The sequence below is a fragment of the Candoia aspera genome, chromosome 4 (genome assembly GCF_035149785.1).
Source record: "Candoia aspera isolate rCanAsp1 chromosome 4, rCanAsp1.hap2, whole genome shotgun sequence".
Taxonomy (NCBI): domain Eukaryota; kingdom Metazoa; phylum Chordata; class Lepidosauria; order Squamata; family Boidae; genus Candoia; species Candoia aspera.
The window spans coordinates 49,538,725-49,565,581 of NC_086156.1; the positions used below are offsets into that span (position 1 = coordinate 49,538,725).

The following is a 26,857-nucleotide window of genomic DNA, read 5'->3' on the forward strand; positions in this document are numbered from 1 at the left end:
AAAGACCTCTTTGAAAATCTTTGTGGGAGTCAGCATCCCTGTTTCTCTGATAATAAGGTACCAGGACATTCTGAAGGCCCTAGGAAACCCTCTGGGGCTCCTTGCATTTTCAGGTTTCCTACTATTGTCATGTACTAGGAAAGAAAAGTTCACACAGGGCTTCCAGTGAGAAGTAACAAGGAGCAAGAGGCAGGAAACAGGAGGGAGGGAGGGAGGAAGACAAGCCAGACCTGTGTTCAGTTTGGGGAAGGGCAGAGCTAACTGAATTAGTGGAATCTAGAAATCACGACAGCTAGCATTGGTAATTTTGCAGTGCCAGAAGTTGTGCCTGTCTAGTACAGAGTCATACGTGACACACTGCTTGCTCTGCAACCTGCATGTAGATGGTGTGGCACTATCTGGTTCTCTGATTTCAGAATTTGCCTCCAAGTTGCCCATAGTTATATGAACACCTTCCTCCAAGAATGAGATTCATCTTTCAGAGAAAAAGGTGGCTATCCTTGAAGTCTGTATTTGGGGGTGTTGGTTAGAACCATTATAAAGAGAAATATTTGATTTCAAATTCAGATAGACAGACACATACACTGAAATAATTTTCACACATTTTTTCAGTTGATTTCTCCATTCTGCCCTGCACCTCAAGTATTTCCACAGGGAAACTAAACTGGGGTATTAGAATTAGTTCAGTGTCTATCTCAAAAGGGCTTTCCTTCTTCTTTTATTTTCTTTCTGGTGTTTGAGGGGAGACTCGTTTCTGGAACTTGTAATAAAGTATTTTAGGAGGTCTTCAGAAAATTGCTGACTTAAAGAAAATCCCACAGAATGAATTGGTTATGCAAATGATGAGGCAAACATTTCATTTTTATCGTGTTTTTCTTTTCTATAGCACTGAGCGTCAAAATACAATTTCATGAGATTTATCTCTAAAGTTTCACATGTAGTACAGTAACACAGAATGTGCAATGTTCCTCTCCTATGCCAAAGTTATACTGAGTGCAACAGAGTGAAAGTAAAAAGTTTTAGGATTTTATACAATACAGTATTCCTATTCAGCCATTCATTAAGCGCAAGAGTGGGCAATCCTTTTGCGGCCAAAGGCAGCTCAATGTTTTGACTTTTCCCAGAAAGTTTAGGATTCCAAGGAGTTGTGGGAGGAAAGGTATGATGGGACTGAAGTAAAGTTATCCAGGGAGGATTTCTCAATCTTTTTTTTTTCAAGATTTTAAGGGAGGTTAACTCTGAAGAGGTGCAGTGTGTCAAGCAGAGGCCTATCTATTTCAATCACTATTTTGGGCCTTCCTTATTTTGTTTAAAACATAGCAATAAAAACTGCCCAAAATTGGCATTTCTTTCACCAAACGTTGCTACTTGAGGGTGGGTTGGGGGTTGTTCTTTAGTGGCTACAAGATCTACATGTTGTCTATGGAGTGTTTAATCAGACAACTTCTCCCTGCCTGGTACTCTCCAGATGCATTCCCAGCACTGACTGGGAACCTTGGTAGGGTTCCAAAAGATGGAGAAACAACCACAGAGGAAAAGCATTATCAGAATGAAAATTGTAAGTACATTCCCCTGAATATTCCTCATGCTCTTCAGAGACTAAAAACCTTGTGCAATCAAAGTTCCCATTCAGGGATAAGATGCTAAGCATTCTCAGCCAAGCATGCACAGAATCGTCTTTCAGACTTAACTATTTGTTGCAAAAGAATCAAGGAGAAAGATAACCCTCACTGGAATTATTCCTTTAAACTATGTTGTAAAAGAGGTGGTGATAGATTTAGTGCATACTTGCTAATAGGATGACTTGAAATAAAGTTTCCCAGAGCAATCAACAGTTAATATGTGCTTTAATACTCTTTGTTTTTAAGACTCATTGACCTCAAGAGTTGATATTTTCATTGCCGAAGAATGTCTACATGCTTGTATGTTGCTATCTTGTATAGTACTACAGTCAGGTTTAGATTGTGACCAGTTCCCTCACATTAATTGGAGGTCTGAGTTCAAGGATCTGCTTAGCTATGAAGTTTGAGCAAAACACCTACTAACAGCCTAATGGCCTTTGCAAAATTATTGAAAGAATGGCTCTGCTTAGCACTACCACAAGAAAGAGCAGAATCCATTAATCAATAATCAAGTTAGAGTTTAATTTACAAATGGGACACTGAGGCCCAGGCAATTTAATTAACTGAAGACAAATACTGCTGCAGTCTAAACCGGCCTGGATGTATCTCTCCAATATTCCACATTGAAAGCTCAGCTTGAGACCTAAATCTTAAATTATCACAACTATGCTATACTTTTTTCTTAAACTTTCTAGGAAAGACTCAAGCTTGTGGCAAGCCCCTGTGCCCATCTGACCTCAAATAACCTAAAAAGTCATGACTTATGACCCATTTGTTTTAAAACCAATGCACAAAGAGCATTAATTTGGGATGGAAGACATTTTCACAAACAGAAGCATCTCTGAGAAAGCCCATATGGCTCATCCTCCTTCCAAACAAGCCATGGTCATCTCAGAAGACAGGAAACTGATGTTGATTATTTCCCTAGACAACCTCTGGGCCACAGCAGTTGTGCAATGTACTCATTTGGAAAGAAAAATCCTCTCCTGAGAACAGGGAGGTTTCAACAGAGTCAAAATAAAAGCCATTTCCTGTCATCTCTTTTCATGGGTTCATTTCTCACAATTTGGCATGAGCAGAAGATAAAACAATACCAATTCAGTCTCCCAAGGCACACTATGGCTGGTCATAAAGTCACCATACTTAAACAAAAGGAAAAGTGCTAAATCAGAGGTCAGTAGCTAGACTGACCCTGCTAAGCATGCCCTGAGCATAATTCCCTGTGTGAACAGCATTGCCATCTTATCACATAAAATAAGCCAAAAACCAACGTGAACAGGAAGACAGTTATAAATTTTGGCTTATTGGGGCATACCGTATTTTGCATCAATCTTGGAATCAGATGCCAATCAAACTTAGTCATATACTCTCAAGTCAAATGTTTGCTATCCCAATGCATCTTTAATAATAACTTGCAATTTTTCCAGGCACATCCTAATAATCTCTTTGATCTCATCTATCCCACCTTTGTTTTCTCATACAAAGTTACCCGGCTGACTTACTGTGTCCTATGAACGACCAAGCAAGCAGGCTACTAGTGGGCTACCAAAATCCACCCACTGACTCTGCAGCTTGTCAAAGTCATACTTTTTGGCTTAGCACTAGATGGGAACATTCCCATTCTCATTTGAGTAATACCATTTCTACAACTATCCAGCTTTATTAATCATGGCAAATACTGACTGTAATGAGAGACTGGGCCTAGTAAGGTCATGTATGTATACAACTGTAGTTTTGGAGTATGTGATCCAAAGTAAAAAGTTTCTGGAGCTAGTAAATTAGGTTGCAGTACAGCAAAAAAAATTTGCTGAGTGGACCAAGACAAATCTAGGCTTCTATGTAACACTGGGCCAATCCATAGTTTTGTATTTTGCTATCTCTTGCTGCATTTCTTCCAACACACAGTCTTCATGATGGTTTCCTTCATTTGTTCTAAACCTCATGCCCTGAGGGTTCCCAGTTCAAATATCAGAATCCTTGATAACAAGAATGGAACTGGCCTATATTGCAAAACGTTCAGTTATGTTCAATGATCTTTAAGCCTTAGGGGACTTTCTCTCTCCCCCATTCATTCATAAACACTCACACACATCTATACCTAATTTTTCAGATACTCGTACAGACAAGCCCTCTAAAACCTTCTCACTGTCTCCACCATTAGAAGACACAGTGGAAGAGGCAGTCCCTCTCACAGGAAGTCTGCCTGGCTCCATCTTTGTTTTTCAATGTGTTCTAAACTTTTCAGCGCTCTTTTAGGATACCTTCATTATGAGAGAATGTATTTCTTTGCTTTTCTATACAGGGTCCTATTACATTTTAGAAGCTGCCTGAGATTTTTTTCAAATGGAAAGTATAGTAATAATGGGACAAGTGTAGCAATAATAAGAATAATCTAGATTGTAGACCTCAGAAATGAGTTTATTCTGTGAAACGTGATTTCATAATAAATTATAGAGGTGTCACAGTACCCCGTTGCTTGTGTTACAACAGATATGTCTACTCTTGTGCCAGAAGGAATTTAAGCAGACTTTATAATATTCCAAGAGATAATAAAAACACGTGCATTCTCCCTGTTTTGTTAAAACTGGTTTATATCTTAAGCAGAAATGGGAAAATTGCAGTCCCACATCTGCTCAATGCCCTGGAACCAAATTTGCATAATACAGCGAGATTGTGGTAATTATCACAACGATTTCCCCCAGCCATTTACTTGGCTCTTTCACATACTTACATTTCCTCTGCTGAGGTAGACAGTGACTTGACCTTCATCCCGGATCTCAGAGAACATGGGCGCTCCCACCAGGAGGTCTGAAAGTCCATCAGAATTCAGATCAACTGCACATAAGGAGGAGCCAAAGTAAGAGCCCATCTGCAACCAAGCCGAGTCACAACAAAGCATTCAGTATCTGCCCACACACAAGAGGAAATCACACATGCTTTTCTTGCTTTGCAACTGAAACTGCAACTAACTGCTCTCACACCCAGCAGCTGTAAAATGCCAGCTGCAAGAGTTTTCTAAAATCAACTGGACAGGACAGCTGCTCTTGTTGTTGTTGTTGTTTTTAAAAGCCTCACACCTTTAAGTTCTAGCTTATGCTATTTATTCCTTTTAGCTTATTCCTTTTAGAGCGCAAGGCTCTATAGACAGCACCCCCACTTCAATTTCCCCACAACCACCACCCTGTGCTATACTTCAAGCAATAGTAATCAGTTTAAACAATGGTGGGACCCCTTTAGCCTTTCAGAAAATACTGATTTGCCCCCCCTAGTTCCCTCACTGTTATCCATACTGGCTCGGACCATTGAGAATTGTAATTTTGCCACTTCTTAAGGCTTTCCTATCCCTGCTTTAAATATACCTGGACTACTGCAGTGATTGTGATGATTCACTTATGTCTGTGAACATTTCAGTGTACATGTAGCACATCTTTTGCGAAAGAATCAAACCAATACAGTGTAAAAAACACCCTCTGGATACTGGTTAAACCATTCTCTAACAGATTCCAAGCAACTTGGATAACTTCAACATAGTTAAAAGAAAGAATTTTAGGCCAGGACTATTCATAGAGAAAGAGCAGAAAGCTAGAGCTGGGGCAGGCAAATTACATCTAGGGATGCACTGATACGATTCAGTAACGCTGGAAACTATTATCAGCTCAAGAGTTCACCTGAAGATTGAGTCCGTGGCAAATTAACTTAATGAAGAAGTTTCAAGATGCCATGGAATAAGGGCCTTCATAAGAGCCTAAAAGCCCAAGGGCAGAATACTCATGTGAGCTCAACCTTCTTCTCACTGCATCCTGTGTCAATATAATTTTTTTTCTCCATTCTTTTTTGTCCACTGAAGTCAATGTCCCTGCAAATGGGAGGGTGTGAGAAACTCCAAATATTAAAAAAAAAAACCTCTTGTGAGCATAATTAGTTTTACTGCCCCACAAGAAAAAGTTCATTCCACCCAATCATTTTAAATACTGACATTTAAAGAATTTTAAATATTAAGCAGGGTCACATTTTTGAACTTTTACAGGCAATTATGTTATTTAGAAAATTTGGATTGAAATTTATGCACTTGTCACCTCACATCTAGGCTATTGTAAGTTGTTTTAAATGGGGATGTACTTGAGGACAATTCTAAGGCTACCAATGGTTCAAAATGCAGCTGCTGATATAGTTACAGGTTATGCTTGATCTACCCATGTGATATCATTTTTTTCAGGAATTGCACTGATTGCCTGTAAATGTCCAGGTGAAATTTAAGATGCTAATTATTACCTATAAAGCCCTAAAAGTTTTGGGACCTGGTTATTTACAAGACAGTCTGCTCCAAGTGGAATTATCCATCTAGTAAGAACCAAGAGAGAGGGCCTGTTAGAACTGTCTCCTCTGGGAATATGAGCAAGAAGGGACCCAAAGAACAGCCCACTCTGCAATGCCTCCCCTTCTATGAAACAACCTACCCCTAGAGACAAGGACGCCCCGTTCCTATTGGTATTTCAGAAGGCTGTCAATATCTTTCTTTTCCATACAGCCTTTGAGGATGGAATGGAAGTATAACTTAGCTGCACCCATAGTTGGTAAGAGGGTACCAAGTCAATTGGCTTTATTATACTGATTTATTTTTGAAAACCTAATTACTATAATAGGCAATTGTTATGTTATTTAGAAAATTTGGATTGAAGTGGCTTAAAAGGAAGGAAGGATGGAAGGCTCTATGTGGCAGCTCTAAGGCTGAAGAGAGCACACACCAGGTGACTTGGCTTCAGAATTTCTATGACAGCAACACAAACCTGTGGTGGCGGCGGCATCAAACAGCACTTACAGAGACTCTCTCTGTATTATGGGATGAAGTGCTGTGAACTGGAGATATACAGCATGGAAACATTTTATGCAGTTTTCATGAGGCACTCTGAACGTAAGAATCTGCCCTGAATTGTATATGTGCTTTGAATTTTTGTCAAGAAATGCTTGTATCCCTTATTCATTCATTGTGAAAGTGGGACCATCTGGTGCCTATATACCACATATTATGACCCTGGTTGGGTTTGCACAAAACTCACTGAGCCAAAATATAATTGGATCATTTATTTCTAAGTAGGCCATGCATATCCAGCTAGCGTGCTTAATTAGTAGTTCAGTGTGTTATGGAAATCTAGGAACTGGGTTAATTCAATAAATGACTGATCAGGTTATCACGTGTTATTGTGCTATGCAAATACAAGCTATATTTGACCCAAAAGTAGAATCAGCAAACTGCGCTTTCAGAAACTATTTACAGAGGCTGCTTAATGTCTAAAGAGTTGTGATTCTGCTCCTCCTTAATTTAGTCACCCAACTTTTCTTCAACCAAACTGAGCCAATACTTCAGCCAATGGGTTAAATCAATCATGCAGCAGCAACCCTGCCTTTCATAGTTGAATCGAAATTGACCTTTCAGTACTGAAAAGTCGCAGGCACTGTTTTATAAGCCACTGCAGGAAGATGGAAAGAAACTAAAAGGCAAGGATCAACTTGAGAACTCTAATTCTGTTTGCTTTTCTGGGTTGCTGGTCAAACAGTGAGCATTTAATCCTCTGTGTGGATTCTTCTTTCTTTGCAACTGCATACAGCAGTGTTATTTTAATTTCCTAAAGTATGAATGAAATATCTGAATAATATGTCACTCCGGATTATAGCAATTTCATGAAGGAAAAGACCATTGCTATCTGGCTGTCACAGGATTGCCCAGAGAGAAAACCTAATGTTACTGTGAGAACTTTAACTTTTTGCTATTCACATCTGTCAACTTTAATTAGCAATTCATTTCCAATTTTCAAGAGTCAACTACTTCAGATTGTCTGTGCCACCGTAATAGCACATCATAAAAAGTAAGCTCCTGGAATTGTTTTTGCAGTGTAACTATGCATCACCCTGCAAATAGCCAGAGAATGGTCTAGCAGTGTACAAGTCCATCAGGGGTCATGTTACTAAAAGTCTCATCTGGGTGCCACATGGTCCTGTTGAAACTGGCAGAACTTTTGCATAATTTCCTATTACCCGATACCATAGACTTTACAAATAAAGAGGTATTTTCATCTTAACAGGTTTGATAGCATTTGCAAAAAGAGTTCCTACTAAGATGACAAAAATCTACCAGCAGATTATAATGCATGGTCATATGGATACAACACATGTATTCCTTAAATACGTTCTCCACTCAGGAAATTGCAGTATGAAGAAAGAAATGGGATCAAATGAGAAAACTCTCGCCCTGAGGTCACTGTACTTGTGAGCAACCTAACTATAATAAGAGTTAGACACTGTACTTGTGAGCAACCTAACTATAATAAGAGTTAGACAAGAACCCTTTAATGTATAAACACAAAAACAACAAATATATTTTTGGGCAGTTTTGGGCTTCACTGGCAACTGTGGCTGGCATCTTCAGAGGCAAACCAGTATGCCGCACAGCCTCTGATGCTGTGCCACAGTTGCTGACAAAATGTCAGGAAATCTGTTCTCCAGACCACGCTCACTAAACTATGAAGCCCAAGACCGCCCAACAGATATCAGCCATGAAAGCTCATTGTACTGAAATGTATTTTTGCTTGAGGGTTACTCACCTTTTTACCAGAAGCCTGAAAGATTTTTACCAGAGAGCCAGAATTCCTATCTGTGCGGAATATGTACACCTATGAAGTTAAAAAACAACAAAGTAATTGTTCTATCCACAATATAATTAGATCAAATGACATAATACATGCATACCAATGTGCCTATCATGCTACACTCTTTTGGGGTAAGCAATGTTATACAAAGTGCAGAAAAGGCATAAAATATAGGAAGCCAAATGAGATTGAGAAAAAGAGAAGGAAATAGAGCTAAATCAAGTTTACACCAAAACATTCACTATACCGTACCATTCTTTCTATCCCTACGAACCATCCTTGCTTCTACCATGCCTATACCACTGCTTCATTGCTTCATAATTGTCTTTTGTTCTTTAAATGTCTTTTCGCTTTCTTTCTGAGGATCTGATCAACTCCAACCAACCACAACTTTGTCTTCCCCTTTCCCATTCATTCTTCCTTCATATAGTTGTTTTGCGATTCAGTCCTCAATAATTTATCTCAATGTACCTCTTTTATGCTGGTCACTCATTTTTCTTTTCAATTCACATTCATTCAGCACTCATTCATTTTTTGACCCTATCTTATCTTGTTTAAATATACCATTCTGACTGTATTCAACTTGATTTTATGTTTCTCCTGATACACTCAACTTTCACTTTCATATATGAAAGGGGAGATCACCCTTTTACATGCAGCCATTTTTACCTGTTTCATCATTCATTCCTTGCAGTAGACCATCCACAACCTACTACACACTGTCATTTCACCAGCATTTAGATGCCTTAAAATCTCTCCCTCCAGTTTCCCATTCCCAACATAAACAAATTCATCTACTGCCACTAGTTTTTTCTTTATATATAATTTGCATTCATTCACTTAGCATTTCCTGACAAACACAACTACCTTGGTCTTCGATAAATTACTTTTCACATCCATTTTCCTCACTGCATCATACAATCTAGTATTTGCTGCAAATCATTCAAGATTAGACCTAAAAACAAGGCATCATGGCCCAACCTAACACAGCTCTAACATCACCACAAGCCTGCCTTACACATTTATCCTTAAATATTTTGAACAGCCAAAGAGGATCTCATGCTTCCTTGTTGCACTACCTGCTGATGTTGAGTTCTTGGATGCCCTACATATATAGAAAGTGAGATTCTTCTAAAGTTTCTTTGTCAAAATTTATTGAAAGAGGATAGGATAAACTTACTGAAATCTCAACTGGATTATTTCCCCTTTTAGAATTCAATTTATCTCCCAGGTTCCTAAGGTAGAGACATCCTAAAGTGGAGGTTTTTTACTCATGGCTCCTGTGAGAAATGAAGAGGAGTATGTTCTCTTAACTGATAATGTCCAGCTGGTTAGAATTTGAATATCTCTCCAGTTCCAAAAATACCTTTATAGCTGAACCATTCACTAAGGGTTGTATTTATTTTCATTCCTGCCTTTTCCCCATCATATATTGCTCTTATTAAGCAATCCACTTTAACTCTATTATATTTGCACAAAACATTTGATACTTCCAACTTATTCACTTTATCATTCATATATTTGTCAGAGAAAGAGCAAAAATTGGTCTGCACAACTCCCTCCAGGCATGAAATTTTACTCCCTGTCACTTCTTGTACCCTTTCAATCAGAATTCTGCCAAACACATTCCCAGTTACACTTAACAAACTAAGTCACGTAGTTTTACATTTACTCTTCCTACTTTCCCTCTTCTATAGGGGAAAAGTAATAGCATTCTTCCAATCATCAAGCACAGAGGTACTCTTCCTGCACACATTAAACCAGGCACATAGACTTTTCATAAGCAATCATTGCAGGAGATCCATGTTATTCTTTCGTTGGCAAAAGATCAGAAGCAATCTAGTAGCACCTTTTCCAATTAACAATGTTTGTTAAAAAGCTTGTTTTTGTGAGTTGCACCTCACTTTATCAGATGCAAATGCACTTCATATGACAAAGTGAACAAAAAAACTAAATGTCACAAAAGTGTAAGCCTTTTAATAAATCTGTTAGTCATAAAAGGTGCTACGAGATGCCAAAAGCAAATTATATCCATATAAGTCTGCTGCTTCATTTGTACCTTCTACACAAAAGCTTTAACATCTCTCAACATTTATGATTTCCTTATGATTTTTCTTGGACACTAACACTTATATATTTCAATTCCATTCTTCAACATATCATCATCATTCTTATACTTCTTTCTGAAACATTTCCTCATCTTAAATCATTTCAACACTTTTTATTTTTAATTCTATTCCCTCTTCCAGAGGCTTCTTGTTTAGCCCTTTTCATCCACTGCCATTTCTTTTTAATTTCCATCAAAATTGCTTTGCATTCTCCCTCCTCTTTTAAGTATTCCTTGCTTTCTTTGACTATTCATCTATATACTTCTAAAACCCTCATTGTGTTTACCTGTTTGTCTGTTTGTACCCTCAAGTTAGCCCAAATGGTGCATTATACCACAATTTTTGAATCAGGGTACCTAACTTAAAGAATGCTTTAAAAAATCCGGGACCCATTACTCCTGTGGAATTGAAATTTCCACAATGTTCAGATCAGTTTTATTCACAAAGTTGTGGCCATTGCAGTGTCCCCATGGTCACGTGATCATGATTTCCAACACTATCTGCCAGCTTTCTACAAGCAAAGTCAATGGGGAAGCCAGCAGGAAATCAGATGTCACTCCCGCTCCCACTGCTTTTTTGCCTGCCCATGGTCATTCTGTTTATCTGTTTAGATAAGTAAATACTATTACTGAAGCTTGTTTGCCACTAAAGTTTTTCTATTTATGATATATACTCTTCTCAGATGATCATGGGACTGTCCAACATAGGGGTAAAAAAATATGGTCACCCTAAAACTTAATGTTCGTTCTGGTCACATCAGACTGCACTACCTTTGTCTCAAAGGATGACTCAACAGATCACAGGGTTGTCTAGTTGTAACTATATTTTTCATTCTATAAACTTTATAAAATACCTTTCATTTTTACAGCGATCCTTCTCTTATATACCTAATTTCTCACCCCCATATTTTTAGTTTTCTGCACCATAATTCTTTTCAATCTGCTCCCAACTGTTTCCACATCCTCTTTCACTTTCCATTCATTCTCTTGGTAAATCAATTTTTTTCTAATTTTTTTCCCCACACAGGTTATGTGCTTTCTCTCCTTGCAGCCATTTTATGTTCATTCTTTTTCTTTCTTTCTTCCACATCCATTTTTCCTCAAGATCTACTCTTGAAACTACCAAATATCTGTCCCAGTTAGAACCTCTCATTACCCTTGTATCTTTCAGTAATTCTCTTAAACTTTGATCATAAAATCTGATCAGTCATGCTTTTTCATTCATTCCTTTTCCAAGTATATGCATGATCAGTCTTACACTCAAATTTTTAAAATAAACAAACATTTTTAAAGGAATGCACACCAAATAGTCATCATCTCATTAATTCTTGGGACTTTAAGTGGCCCACTCACTCTTGCTATACTCGCTTCTCTTTTCCCTATTCATCTATCCCTATTCACACCAACAGAAAAAATTTTCCCTAGATCTGATGCATTTTGAATGTTACACAATTTTCTCTCAAACTCATCTCTGATTCTTCTATTATCACCATTCATTACAGCACAACATGCAACCATCATCAACTAATTCCTATTTCATATACATCCACAACCTAGAAGATATCAAATCATGGTTTCTGACAAACATTTTAGCCGTTTTACTCATAAATAAATCTATAACTTTGCTTCCGTACCTGTATTCAGCCATTCAAAAGGTTTCACTGCTTTCATTCAGATTTATTACATCATTCCCATTTCTTAGTTTCACAGTTATATGGTGTGTCTATTTTCCTTCACTCATTTCATTCATTGATTTGTATCCTTTATTATTTACTCCTCTCACATTCCAAGTCTCAGTCTTCCAGATGTCATTATCACTAGCAGATAGGCCCACAGATATTGATCTCTACCATGCATCATGACACTGGTCAATCAAAGCTTTCACATAATGTATTGTAGCAAGATAGAGAAGGTGTAGACTAAGTTACTGGGCTTAGTCATCCCCATGCACCATGCAGCATTCCCTGTTAACAGTAAGCACAGTCTTGGTCAGTTTGGGCACATTTTAGCCAGTATACCACAAGCGCAAGCAAAGTCTAGTTTTATCACAAGCATCATCACACTATTTTATGTAAGCTGGAATTCTAATCAAGAGACTATCTTGCAAGCCAACACACTATTTTTCACATCCCACCAACAAGAAGGTACATGCAGTGCAATGACACTCACTCAGGATACCACTTACAAAAGTTGCATGTATTAAAAAGCTAAGAATATACTAAACCCATTGTGTGGCTAAGTTCATACAGGAGGAGACTGTCTTTCTGGTATAATGTTGGTAATAATTATTTGCCATATACAAAATATTTCTATAGGTTAGGGTGAGACATAAGTGTAGTCTTTGCACAGACATACAGAATGCATCACAGTAGCAATCTTTTATGGTTGGACTCCCTTCAAAAGGATGGTAATCTAAGGCTTATTAGGACATCAGAAGTAGGAACTAGATTAAGAAGGAAATTCTGCTAGAGTCTATGAAAAATCACTGACAATTTGAATAAGAAATAAGAATTGGATAATATAAAGACTTCCTAAACCTTTGCTCTAGGCTACAGCAAAACCAAGAGTTTATCAAAAATGATTATATAAATGGTAACAACAGCTTGAATTTAAAATGGATTGTGTGGTTTCAAAAAAGGGACGTTTGTCCTCCTGCTGCTGCTCTAAAAAATAGGTGAAGAGATTCTCAGAACAATGACAGTTGGAGTACAGGAGAAGGGAAGAGTTGGACAAAACCAAATAGCCCTCCACTAGATATTATTAATTATCCTCTTTCTAAGCTACTGCCAATAAACTCTTTCCAGGAGTTGCTGAAATTGCTGCAGCCCCACATTTCTTGCCCATCCATTTTCTTCTGGATGAACTATGAGCTGAAGTTTGATCAACAACCAAACCTTTCCAACGCCGCCATCCTGGGGAGCTCCTCCAACGACGTCCGTGGTCATCAGCTGAGAGAAGTGACCTGCTACCACTGCATATCCTGAGCAGGGCATTTTTAGGGTGAACAAGCAGAGAGAAAAATGACCAAAAATATCAGCAAGAAAGGAAATGGGTCCAAGGCATAGGTCATCTATCTGGATAAAAGCATTTTTTCCCCTTCAGTCATTAAACTGAAGCAAAACACCTTCAAATTCTATAAGAGGCTTATTTTTCCGGAACACTGTTCCTTTCGAGGTTTGGAATGACAAGCAACTGGCTGGTTTGCTCGTCTTTACCTAATGATAAGGTGGTAAAGATGTAAGCAGGGACATGTAGGTCACAAGAAGAAAAATTTAAGCCAGAAAAGGTATCAGAAAAGGTGGTACTTATTATTAAAAAAATTAAAAGCAGGGATATAAAAGGGAAGAAGAGTACTAAAACTGAAAAGCACACGCATGGCGTAAAAAAGATAATTTCTACCACATTACTGATTTGTTTTTTGTGTAGCTCTTCCCAAACCAAGTACAAATTTATGCACCACAATATCAGTATATGAGTAAATTGCAACTACATGTAGTAGGGACATGTTAAAATGTTTACATATTTCTTAGTGAAAGTATAGAAACTAGAAAGTATAATAGTATGTGGAAGAAAGGAAGGAATCCAACAAGTCAGCTTGGATTATTAAAAAAAATAAAACAAAATATACCAGAAAGAGGCAAGAGATTTATTTGAAAGATCAATAATGTGGTTCTATTTGCCACTCTAAAAACAATACATTATGAGACAGGAACACTGTATAATGGGAAATGTTCAACTCCCTTCCGTTGTAAAGCCATCATGTCACGCTTGAAAGGCCCCCTGGTCTCCTCACACTGTGAATTATAGGCCTTTTACCTGCATTCTAAATGTCAACTTTCAGATTTCTTCAAAGGAAAAACCTTTGCGTCTTTTTTTAATCAAAGAAACAAACAAGCAATAGTAAGTTGAAGAAAGGAGGTCCAGTGTCCTTTCTTAAAAGCACAGATGAGGTCTTAACACACCAAATACTTAAGGAAAGTGGAGATCTGCCATAATCAGCACAACTGGTCACTAAGAACTGGACAGAAGCCATTATATGAGTTAACATTTCTCTTGTGGTGCTGACTGCATTTTTAAATAGAAGTTTCTAACAGTTATTAATGAATAATGCCTACATTCCCCTATTACCCTGGCAGATTTTCATTGGAATTATAAATCACTGAAAAAGACTTCTTTAAGTCAGGATCATTTATTCATTTTCCAAACATGTTATGATGATTTTAACAAAAGCCATAGGTTAAGACCAAGACCACATATGTATTACAAACTAAATGACTTTCCATCAATCTTAGTTCCCATTGGGATTTGTAGTTGTTTGAGGGTGCTAAGATTTTCCTGACAAAGACTTTTTAAGCAGCTACAAGTCCTTCAATCCAGAGGTCACCAGATTTGATAATGTACACATACAACATCTGTTGCCAGGGCTGGGAGCAGAAGAGTTCTTGAATCCCAGCCTTCCAGAGCTGTAATTCCTGGAGTTCTCACCTCTGAGAATTCCAGAATTCTTAGATTACACTGGCTTCATATTTATGTATATGGGAATCAATCTACCATCAATACTTAAAACCAGTAACAATTTGGAAATCTACATTGCTTACCTAGATATATGTAGCGCTTGGCTATCGCAGATTCATCTTTCAGTTTGAAGTAGGTATTATCAGTGAGATTCAATACTTTGATAGTTCCTGTCCAATAGTAAGACCCAGGAGCCCCCATGATAACCAACTCCTATCAAAAGAAGAATTTTGTCATGTTAAGCCTCTAGAGTCAATGGAAATAAATCTTTGAGATTCCTCAGGCATAACTAAACCCAGAAACAGAAAATATTTAAAAATACTGAAGTCACAGAAATGAAAGCTCTGAAAATGTAGAAAAGAGTGTAATAGAATAATCTTCACCCACTCCACCCCACCCCACTCCACCCCAACATACTGTACATCCTGATCCTGAAGGCCTTTAGGAAGTCATTTAAGATCTGGCTGTTCCCCCAGGACTTTGGGCCAGAATGAGCACAGCCCCATGAGATATTGTATACTTCAGCCATATTCACCCTTTAGTATCTATCTTTTATATAGATACCGTTTTAGATAGGTACCTTTTATTATCTACCTTTTAATTATATGTGTTGCTTTTGTATCTGTTGGTTTTGATTTCTTTCTTTGTGCACTACCCAGAGCCACACTGTCATTGGATGGCCATATCAATGCTTTCAATCAATCAATCAATCAATCAATCAATGTGGAAATATATATATATATATTAATTTAGAAATACAAATACTGTTTATTGAGAAGCAGTTAAAATAAGTTTCAACATTCTAACAAACAAAACAGTGAGGCAACTTTCTGGTTTAGTAATCCATACAAATAGAGTTAAAAAGTCATAATCACTAACATGTTTCAAAGTGATTTAGAGAACTAACTTCCTTTCCTTTCCTTTCCTTTCCTTTCCTTTCCCCTTAGAAAATGTAGAACAACACATCTTGTTCCAAGCTTCCACTATTTGAATTCATCTCTAATTAAGACAATTGATCAAATGTATCCTCAGCTGAGACTGGCTGGTTCATAGAGAAATGGACCAAGATTAGGGTTTTTGGGCTCATAATGTGCTCAAATATTCATACCATAAAGATTGGAAGCAATTATCTCATGATTAGGACTCCAAAGACCTGGGACCACCTCAAATGATGAATGGGGGGAGCAGGATCCGCACCAGATTCCTAAGCCCCGAGAACCCTGATAAGCTTTTGAATCCAGATATAGCAGCCACTGCTCACGGGTCTCTGTCAGCCCTTTGGGGGAGGCCAGGTCAGGAAATAGAAACTGCAATGATTACAGGAAATCTATTTTACTGTTGTACAGTATCATAACAGAATTGCAAAGTCCTGCTACAGCTTCCCTCCCGTTCCTCTTCTACCAAATAAAATCAAAGCGGGTTATTTTGAATCTTTTTATGCTCCCTCCTTTCCCAGGACTAAATTGTCATTTCTTTTCTCTTCCAGTTCCCCTAATGACTCTTGCATCCCTTTGTCAAGGCTAACTCTGCACTCTGCTACAAGTCTCCATGTCAGGTACTAGCTCCCCTCCCCCACTTCCTATCAGCCCTAAAACTGCAGCAACAGAGGAAACAGCATAGCAGGCAAAGGTTTCTTTAGGATCAACAAGGCAAACATTTGTCTGCTCAGGAGGAGGGGCAATGTCATGACATAAACTGCCCAGATCCTGATCTAGATGAGAACCGAGGAAGGATGGAGTCACCAGCTCCTATGCCAATCTCCAGTTTGAACTACAGGGGAAGTGGATACCTATTCACCTTCGGAATTAATGTACTGACTACAAAAAAGGTTCACGCATAAAACAGAATTAATGTTAAGCAATATAAAATAAAACAAAATAAAATGCAATTTCCTGCCCTCAAATTTGTCTATGAAAACTCACTTGTACTAAACCAGTCAATTCCCCTTCCACAACTAGGACTGAGAGCAGCTCATGTTAATTCCCTTCATATAATCAAAGGCATATATGAAGTCTGTGCTCAAAAGGAGCAAGCCTAAACTAGACTAAGTTTAGTTAGACTAAAGACCTGCGCTGGGAGGAATAGCGATTTATTTATGCAGAGTATGTCATAAATACTAAGACATGGTAGCAAGAAAAAGAAAAACCTGTTTCCTTTTTAAGCCACCTTTGTCCATGATCCCCAATCCTCACAAGCCCTCACAAGAGTCCACATTACTGAGTCCTCTAAGCTGTCTCTCTCTTCTCTGCCAGACCAAGTAACTGGCTGCAGGTCAATGGGCATGGCTGCTTTAATATACAGTATGTAAACAGAAACAACTAAAGATGCAATATTTTGGTGAGTGGCTATCATCCAGGGTAACCTTCTCATTTCTGAACAGAAAACAGAATAAGCAGGACTGAGTGCTCCTATATTAGGCACTTGCCTGTTTGACCCAGAGACCATTTATCTACATTTCCTGCTCATTGTGAACTGGCTAATGCTCGAGGCTGTGCGCTGAAAGTTCAAAGCCACCTTCTGAATGAGGAACAGGCAAGGGGAGTTCAGAGCATGGGAAAAGAAGCAGGCTTGATACTGCTGACAAGCCAGGAAACAGCTGCTGCTGACACTGCACTGATGATCAAACACTTTATCGCAAAGGTTGCCACCCATTTCAGATTAACCTGGAAAGATCCCACTGGACCATTTTGAACACCATGGCGTAAGTTTTGTTTACCAGATCCAGAGTGATTAAACCAACCAGGCCAAATTTCAAGCTGCCTTGAAAATTAGATATGGCCATGTCAGAGCTAGACATTACTAAAGCCATATGGCTGCCATAAAAAAACAACAACAATGGTCCAGTATCTCATTCCTGGTTCCGAAAAGATACCAGGACAAAGGCCTTGTCCATCAAATCCAGCATGTCTTTTCTGACTGAGAAGAGCTGTTCAGATCTCTCATACTGCCTGACTTTTTAAAAAATAGAGAGGTTTCAAAACTGAATTTAGGATGTTCTACATGTAAAGGGTGTGCTGGCCCAAGGAACCTTGCTCAGCCTTATTTTAAATGTAAGAGGTGCCAAGTACAATCCTGATAAAAGTGGGAAATGCCCTTTTCTCAACCCTATCTGAGCCACTATCACTCAAAATAGACAGTTCTGAGCTACAGGCACCCATCTCTGTACCTAGCTGCTTCTTCAACTCTATTTGGTGACATGAAAGAGATACTTTATGCTGAAGCACACAGAATGAACTCTTTAATACAAGCCTTGATTAACCAGAATTCTTAAGTTTTGTAGATGGGGTTACAAAGTAGTCTCAAGATCAGAGATCCTCGGTTGCATGACTAACGTAAATATGTTTGGGTTAAACTAGGTTTTTAGCATACTGGGCAAAATGTGCTGTGCCTGACCAGGAGTGTCCTTACTGTCTGCATGTGGCACAGTACAACAAAGGCTGGTAATCCAGTCTACATCTTCTCTAACTAAAAAAGGATTTGTAGGTTAAGGCTGACAAATGAGGGGTAGTAGATGTAAGTATGAGACCAACTGGTGAGGACCATGCAAGATTGCAGCTTGAAATGTAAGAGGAGTAAATGGTAAAAGTGTGAATTAATGGAGGAAATGGAGGAAATAAAACAGATGTATTGTGTGAGTGCACAACTAAGAAAAAGGTGAAGGTTGTAACAGATGTGAATAAAGGGGGCCTAACCCTGTGCAGGAGGAGTATATGACTACATGTATGGAAGCAGTGTAAGTTTAATTATGAATGAAAGGACTAAAATGTATGTCAGAATATATTGTTTGGTATTATGTAAGTTGCTATGGATGTGTATGAAGTAGGAATCCATAGGCTGTCAATAGTTTCATGTTTTACATGCTTGCTAGAGAATGGTGTTAATGGAAAAAATAGGTGAGTTTTGAGGAAAATTGTGCTAAATGAATGAAATCTGGGGAAATAATCGTTAGATGACAGACATGGATGAGTAGGAATGAGATAAGAAAGTACAGAAAAAGCTACTGGGCCATTTGGAGACCCAAGGATGAATTAGAATGGTGAATGTTGAATATCTGCCTAGAAAATCATCTATTTAAACATAAATTTGTTCATACATGTACGTGAGAAAGGAATGAATATAAATCTAAAAGCATGACTTATATGAGATTTTACAATGCGAAGCTGAGAAAACTAATGAAGAACCAAGGGTTATTTTAGGTTCTGATTTGGGACAGGCCATTTTTTGACATATCAGCAAAGGATACTGGGGGAAAAGTGGGCATGGAAGAAACGAAAAGAAATAAAAGGAACAAGAGTGAAAGCCGAATGACAGCAGGAAGAGTAAGTATGAGTCCTATATGAAAAGGAGATAGACTGATCTAGGAAAGAGGATGAGGAAAGCAGATGTAAAAGCTACTTGGAAGAATATGGAGTTCTTCTTCCCTTTCTGTACTTTGCACTGTGTATCCTGAAAGGGAATAGAGTGATGGCATGTATGTACATAATAATGTCTGTATATATGTAATTAATTAAATCAAAGTTTAAAAGGTAAACAAACACTTCTTTATTCAATGGCGAAGCCTTCACACTATGCTACACTACTCACCTCTGTGAAGAAACCTGCTATTCCAGCCTGGCATGAACCATGCTCTTCACCGTATTTCTTCTTATATTCTAAGGCAGAAAACAAATCAAGAGAGAAGAAAGAAATACAGTCATGTCAGTCTCCACCTGAAATGTGTAGTTCCCAACTCAACAGCGTCCTCCCCTTCTCTTTATTCCACACATGCTGTCATAAGGAGAGACAGTGAGGTCCACCGCAGAGCAAAACCTGAGACATCAGCAAACCTCAGGCTTCTTTGGCTATTGTCAAACCAAACAATACCATTCTCAGATTAAAACTGCTTTCCCAAGTTTGAGGAAAACATATTTTGGATTGTTTATGCTGGGGGAAGTAAAAAGCTAAAAAATACAAAAGTCCAACTGAGAGGGAGCTTGATGATTTGCTCATAGAAACTTAATTAAAAGGCTAATAGGAGGCTGGCAAGAATAATCCTTGGTCAGTACTTAACAAGAATAGGGCTAAAACACCCATAACTCCATTGTCTAAACTTTTAACTCTGTTACCGCTGCTTCCCTCAGTTCTCCCTTTGGCCTACTGAATTCTTCTTTATCTTATCCTATTTCTCTGTCTCTACTGTAACAATTTAGACTGTATGCTTTTGGGGACAGAAGATCCATTTGTGGACTTCTCTTAGCCCATTAAGTGTCATGAACATTGACAAGTGGGGATGACCAACATTACTGCTACCATTATTACATCGTAGAGTATTAGTACTTCTATTATTAAACAGCAGTGAACAAAGAAAGGTAGAAGGAAGTCCTCGGTTTATCAGGCCTGGGCTGAAGAAACATTCCAGCCAACTCTTCCAGAGCCCATTTCTTGTTTATTTATTTAATTTGTATACAACCTTTTCACCTAGGAACATCACTCTGGGCAGCTACAATATGTATATTAGACAACACTAGACTCAGATGCATCAGGCTTGTGATTGGGCTTATCGGCTGACCAAAGGAATATGTGTTTGCTTGCTTTAGCTCAGTATGATCTGAGAAAGCAACTATACTGGTCTGTCAACCATGGTTAGCATAATGGCTGATTCCAGCCCATTATGGTTTACTGAGCAAATCACAGTCAACAAACTTTGATTGACAATTTTTTTTAACTAAGGCTATGTCTCACTAGTGCCTTATAGCATCATCCAGCCATCATTCATGTGACACTAAGCCAGTTCTCATATTTGTTCTTTCAGCACAGAGATGGCTCCAGAAACTGCTTCCAATCAGTAATGGAGAGCACAGTAAACCAAGATACCCCAGGAATTATGTAATTCTGCAAAGGCATAAAGCTGCAAACAATCATTTCAGTTACTTCTCCAACTCTCACAATATCACTACATTTATTTGGAGAAAATGAAAATATGTCAAACCAACATGAGACCAGTTTTAATGTGTATCTTAGATGCACCCTAAGAATTTCATGCTTCACTGCTCACAGTCTCAACCAGAGATTGAAATTGGTCTGAGCAGCTTCTGAACTTGATTTTCAAATCCCTGGCAAACAAAATAATGTACCATTAGAGGGGGGGGGGGGAAATCCCACTTCCTGCTTCTTGCAACATGCTCCCAAGGATAACTACGAATTCAGAGAAATGTCAGTGTGCTTTGGTTTCTGAAAACAGCCATCATGTAGCCTGGTAACTCTCTGGAACTGCCAACCACCAACCCACTGCTAAATTGCAAGGAATGAACAGGGAATTACTTGGCAGATTGTCCTGTGTGGAACTCAATGTATTCCTTAAGGTTTGATAGACTGTAAGAATAATAAATCTCACTTCAGAAATTCTCTGTTCAAAAGAAGAAGGAAAGAAATAGTAACTGGACTAGTCAGTACTTTTATTAAAAGATTCCTTAAATTGAATAAAATATCTTAAAAAAAAGGAAAAACCTATTCATTTCATTAAAACCTCCAAACTGAAAACCACTTTAACCAGCCTTCCATAAGCTACTGCTCTCAAGATGCACTGCATTGCAAAAAATGCAGTTAACAGATTGGTTAGATTTGTCATGAACACTAAATAATCTTGATGTGCTCACCAACCCAAAATGTCAGTGCTTTAAAAAGTTGCTGTCTCTTATCACCATATGCAAAACATACAGATTTCAGTTACAGCTAAGCCCAGCCATACTAAATCCACTATGGACCTTATTCAGGCATTCAAATGAGAATGCCAGCATGCTGTAGTGGCTAAGGTATTGGACCAGAGAACCAAGTTCTAGCCCACCCTCAGTCATAGTAACTCACTTTCTCTATGCCCAACCTATCATGTAGGGTTGGGGGGGGGGCAGGAAAGGGAGTGCTATATATATGCCGTGTATATAAATCCAATCAACACATACATAAATGATATCTGCAATGATGGAAGGTGGGAGCAATTACCCACACACCTCACTGTCCTCATAACTACCTAAACTTTGGGGGAAAACCTTGGAAAATTAAGATTCTAAATGATGCTGCAACTATTTCCTTCCAACACAAGGAAGGTGATGAAGATGGGAATAGTGCTAACTCACCTGAATCCACTCTCCATCATTTTGCGTATCATTTAAATGAACTCTGAAGTTATTTCATAAAGTTCCATTATTTGAAAAAGGACTTTAGCTAGACTTGCACATCACACTAAGCCAAGTCTTACTTTATGGTTTGTTGAATGAACCATAACTGACAGCTCATATAACATACAAAGCCATTAGCTGTGATTTACAAATTACAACATCTAGGTTTATACATCTTTTCCAGATATGATATCCATCTGAGTTTAACTGATAGGAATGTTTCTCCAAATGGAAGCCTATATTTTAACCAGGGTTAGGAGATCAGGAATGACCCACAGGCTTGCATTTTTCCCTCATCTCTTGCTACGTTTGAGTGCAAACTGGGCCAAATCCCTATTATTTGGATTTATCTATGATATAAATTTATACCTGCACCTACCTCAATGCTTGATCATTCTAATTTAACTCTGTCCATGCTTAACTTTATTTAATATTGTGATACTGTAACTCTGATGGAGAAAGGAAGAAATTTGTACATGAAATTTCTACAGTAGGTTACCCACTCAGAAATAATACCACTACAGAAGATAGGAGCATGAAAAATGCTGCAATTTTGAGGACTATAAAGTGGAGGTCTGTCTTCTACAAAACTATTACTTAATAGATCTACTTAATTTTAAAACACAACTCCTTCTGAGCAATTTGTTACAGCCATCTCTGTAGAAGATGCAGCTAATTAACCACAATTAAAAGCTGGATGTTACTGCATTCTCCAAAAGCAAGTTTGGTCATCCTATGTGAAGGGACAGTTTAGCATTTGAGACACATACCTAGCAAGTCACCAATTTTCAATCCAGTTTCCAGCACAATAAACTGCATGCTAGCCATGCCAAATCTGTCAATTTTCCACCCACTGCTTGACTGATCTTGGGTCAACTCACTTCTATTTTTATAAATACTTCTGGCTGATACATTTTCAGATTAAGAGTGAGTTAGTGGGCTATTTTGCTCAATAAAGTTTCTGTATTCCAAACATGTGCACATCCACACATATTTGTGCTCATCTCTATCTCTGAAATTGCATTTGTAATACAAGTTTATACTGTACAGCCCTTAAAGCAGATCCAGCCAAAAGAAAGGAAAAACTAACCAAGAGAATCTTCCAAGTGGGAGGATTTTATGGCTTCCTTTCCTTTTATTAAAGATGAGCTGAATTCATGGCTCCAAAAATGGAACTAAAAGCAGACAATTATACTCCAAACAGTTGTCTGCAAACAGTTTGTTAATCATCAAAAATATAAAATGTTACAAATTCCAGGCACATGGTTTTCTCCCTATTTTTCCTAGCTTAACTAACTGGCATGTGTAAAAAAGAAAGGTTAACTTATAACGTAGAACATCAATCACCAATTGCAAAATCCAATTTAACTCAATTCTTGCCAATTATTTTCTGAAGCCTTTTATTTCACCACTGTCTCAGAGCACATTCTGGATTTGGAGGAAAAGCAATCACTGGAAAATCACGTGCATTAAAAGATACAGTCATTCCTAAGGTCTATCCAAAATAAATCCAGTCAATTTCATTTTCTGTCATAAGGAACAAGAGATTTTCCAAAAGATCTCTAGCTCTGACTACAGAGGAAAAGAATTGATCTTTTGGTGGGGTTGGGTTTTTTTTTGCTGTATTAAATCATGATGTGTTGAATAGGCCACAATAGGAGTCATATATCACACCATGCAATAAATTACATGACCACAATGAGTAGATATATACATCACACTAAGCTAAATCCAAGCAAACCACATTTTGGCTTAGTACAATCCATTCCATAACGGATACCCTTTTTCAAAGTAGCAAACTAATTTTACCTCTTGATACACCAGAAAATCCAAGAAAGTACATGCCAGATTTTTTACCTAATTACTAAGTCTAGACAGGCACCCATCTTCCTTAACTGACCTATTGGGTATCTTGCATTACTAGGTACATTTAAGCCATAAGAAGATGCAGCTTCTGAAGCATTTTAAACTGAAATCTGAAATTCCGCCCAACTGTGTCCCCCATTCTAGATGAAATGGTACAAACTGAAGCTTATGTCCAAATAACAGAATCTAGAAATTAAAGGCCATTTCCCCAATGGTGACTTACAGCATCTTCACAGCATCACCCAGTCATCACTGAAGTGATGCAAAGCCTGAATCATTACTATTATTTAGGGACAATGAAGATTGGATAACTTCAGAAGATGCTGTGTGTCACAAGTGGAGAAATGACCTTAGAATAGTCAAGATGGAGAGTTTGCAGGTTTATTTATTTATATTATTTAGTAGTGTAAAATGTATAAAACATAAAACTTCCCTCAAGAACAATAAAATCAAGATGCAGTATTAAAATGAAATGCAATTGGTGCAAACAAGCAGCAAGACATAGGGATAGTTTTTACTCCTCAATATTCTCTAGAGAAGTTTGGAGACAGCTGTCCTAGGAGTTTTTTGTTTTTTTTTACCCAAGAGAGGAAAAGCAAGGTTCACATTTCCATTTCTGTAGTCTCACAGACTAGCCTACTTCAGAGGCTGATAAGGCTAAAATGAGGTTATGCTATATCATACTTAAGTTAATTGAGGAGAAGACGGAGTACATTATCAGCAAGGTATTTAGCATTAGACAGCGACATTCAAAAAGCAAAAGAGAGACCCTGATAATGAAATTCATTATGCATAGTGTGGCCCAAGGAGATCAAGATGGCAAGGCAAGCAAGGAGGAAATGGAGGAGAAGAGGAAGGGAATGAATACAACCAAAACAGGGACTTATGGTTAGACTGCAGTTCCCTGGCGATAAGCATGGGCTGGTAGGTTTTGCATAAAGAGATGAATGGAGAGGATTTCAGGCACAACTGAAAAAGCCTGCAGCTGTTTAGTACACAGTTCTTCAGTTAGTGGGCTGGGACTCCCTTCACAGCCTGTGGAATTCAAAACAGCAGCATTCATGCCAGAGCAAGGAATTAACCGATTCAAGACAGACAACTGGCCCTATTTAACAGGTGGTGCAACACTCTATACATTTGTACACAAACGGATAGAATGAAAGAAAACATACCCTTTAAAATCTGAAAATGCATCGCCTTTTTCAAACCCAGCCATCCAAATCTTGCTTGAACAGCAGGTACTGATATTGCCTTCCGAGGAGGTTTGAGCCAAGCCTTTGACAGACTGGAACAGTTGGATAGCAACTACCAAAAGTTATTCTCAGTATCAGCCTTCTCCAACCCAGTACCTCCAGATGTTCTGGGAGTTATAGTCCCAACACATCCGGAAAGCACCAAGTAGAGGAAAGTTCTCCTTTATGTTGTTTTGGGACAGGAATACAGGAATACTACAGTTAAACCATAATTTATATGTACGTGAGAAAGACAGCATGACAAATGTTCTGAGTGTCACAACTATAATTAACAGGGGGAATGTAACAGTGAAATAAGCGCACAGATAAGGAAAAATAAATATGCTCTCTTACCTTCATAGCAAGGCATTAACTTTTTACCATTTGACCCAAGGTTGGGAGGGATGATGTTGCAAAAGCCATGAGGAAGGATGTACTCAGTTTCATAGTAGACATTTTTCCAACGATGTGCACAAGCCTAAATAAAAGGAAGAAACACTTTAAAAAATGCTTTAGTGGTTGGATTTTTTTCCAGGAAGTAGTAGGACAAATGTCCAGCTAAGTGGCAACATCTACACAAATTAAGCTGATCTTGAAATGCTAAGCAAAATTAGACCTGATTACTGCTTGGACGTCAACCACCAGGAAATCCCAAAGATGAATAATAAGCTGGAAAGTTGAAACAAATCCTGGAAGAAGGCAGTAGCAAACCACTTGCATTTTGCTGCCAAAAGAACCCTACATGGATGTTGAGCTGGACTCAGAAGAAAATTTATGCAAGTCAGTCAGTATGCTTCCTTTATACCATGACTGGACAAACTTTTTCTCAGATGGGGGCTGAACAGCAGAAGAATTAGGAGTAGGGCCATAGCTAAAAGTGGGTGCAAACTTTCCTCCTCACCCTCTAATCTTCTAATCCTGACCCTACAATGCAAAAAGTGGATGGATCTCTCCTATCAGAAACCAGAATCCTTGACCCACAGTTTGCCCACTCCTACAACTGTAGGCCATGGGTTTCAGGTTCATTTCTTTCTAGCATACTCTATTCAACAACATAAAGATAATTTTATTTACTGATCTGAGATTAATCACACAATCCTCCTGATACCCTTAGTCCTATATAAAAAAACTTTTATGGCAGAACATGGAATAATTCTACAAAGCATGTTTATAATGGCCCTCTCCTTTGATAGCCAGATACACATAAGCAAGCTCATAAGAAACTGAACTTGGTTTTTTGCTCTTTTAAGCAGCCCCCAATTAGGGTTTTTAATTCCATACATTTTCTATATTCAGATTTTTTAAAAAAACAATCATGAAATATTTATATTTTATATGTTCAGGAAATAACTTCTTTTCTGAAGTATTTCCACTATGAATACAAAATACAGGCAAACGTTCTACTGGAGGATGGTATTCCATATGCAACATACAACATTAAGGCCAAATTTCTACAAGTCTCCAGAGGAAACTGGAGAAGGAAACTTATGCAAGAAAGAAGGAATTTTTAATACAAGGAAAATATACAGCCAACATAAATCATAGCAATAAAAAGTTCCTTTAAAACAAGGCAAAGTAAATTAAGCTTCCCAATGCTATAATTCCTAAAATATTTACTTGTTTCTACATCAGGAGAAAATGCCAGTCACCTCCACCAATAACCTAACTTAAAAATACTGATGAAGAAGGACATCTATAGCATACAAACTATAAGGAT

General features: G+C 38.1%; 1 protein-coding gene across 1 annotated transcript in view; it reads right to left on the bottom strand.

The window, feature by feature from the left end:
* Nucleotides 1-26,857, bottom strand: part of ITGA9 (integrin subunit alpha 9) — a 245,912-nt gene that overhangs the window by 197,994 nt on the left and 21,061 nt on the right. The window contains exons 4-9 of the mRNA XM_063304073.1: nt 25,495-25,618; nt 19,473-19,540; nt 14,972-15,101; nt 13,268-13,353; nt 8,222-8,290; nt 4,354-4,491 (exon numbers count right to left, since the gene is read on the bottom strand). Of these exons, the coding sequence (XP_063160143.1) occupies nt 4,354-4,491; nt 8,222-8,290; nt 13,268-13,353; nt 14,972-15,101; nt 19,473-19,540; nt 25,495-25,618 (615 nt within the window). The remainder of the gene's footprint in view (nt 1-4,353; nt 4,492-8,221; nt 8,291-13,267; nt 13,354-14,971; nt 15,102-19,472; nt 19,541-25,494; nt 25,619-26,857) is intronic.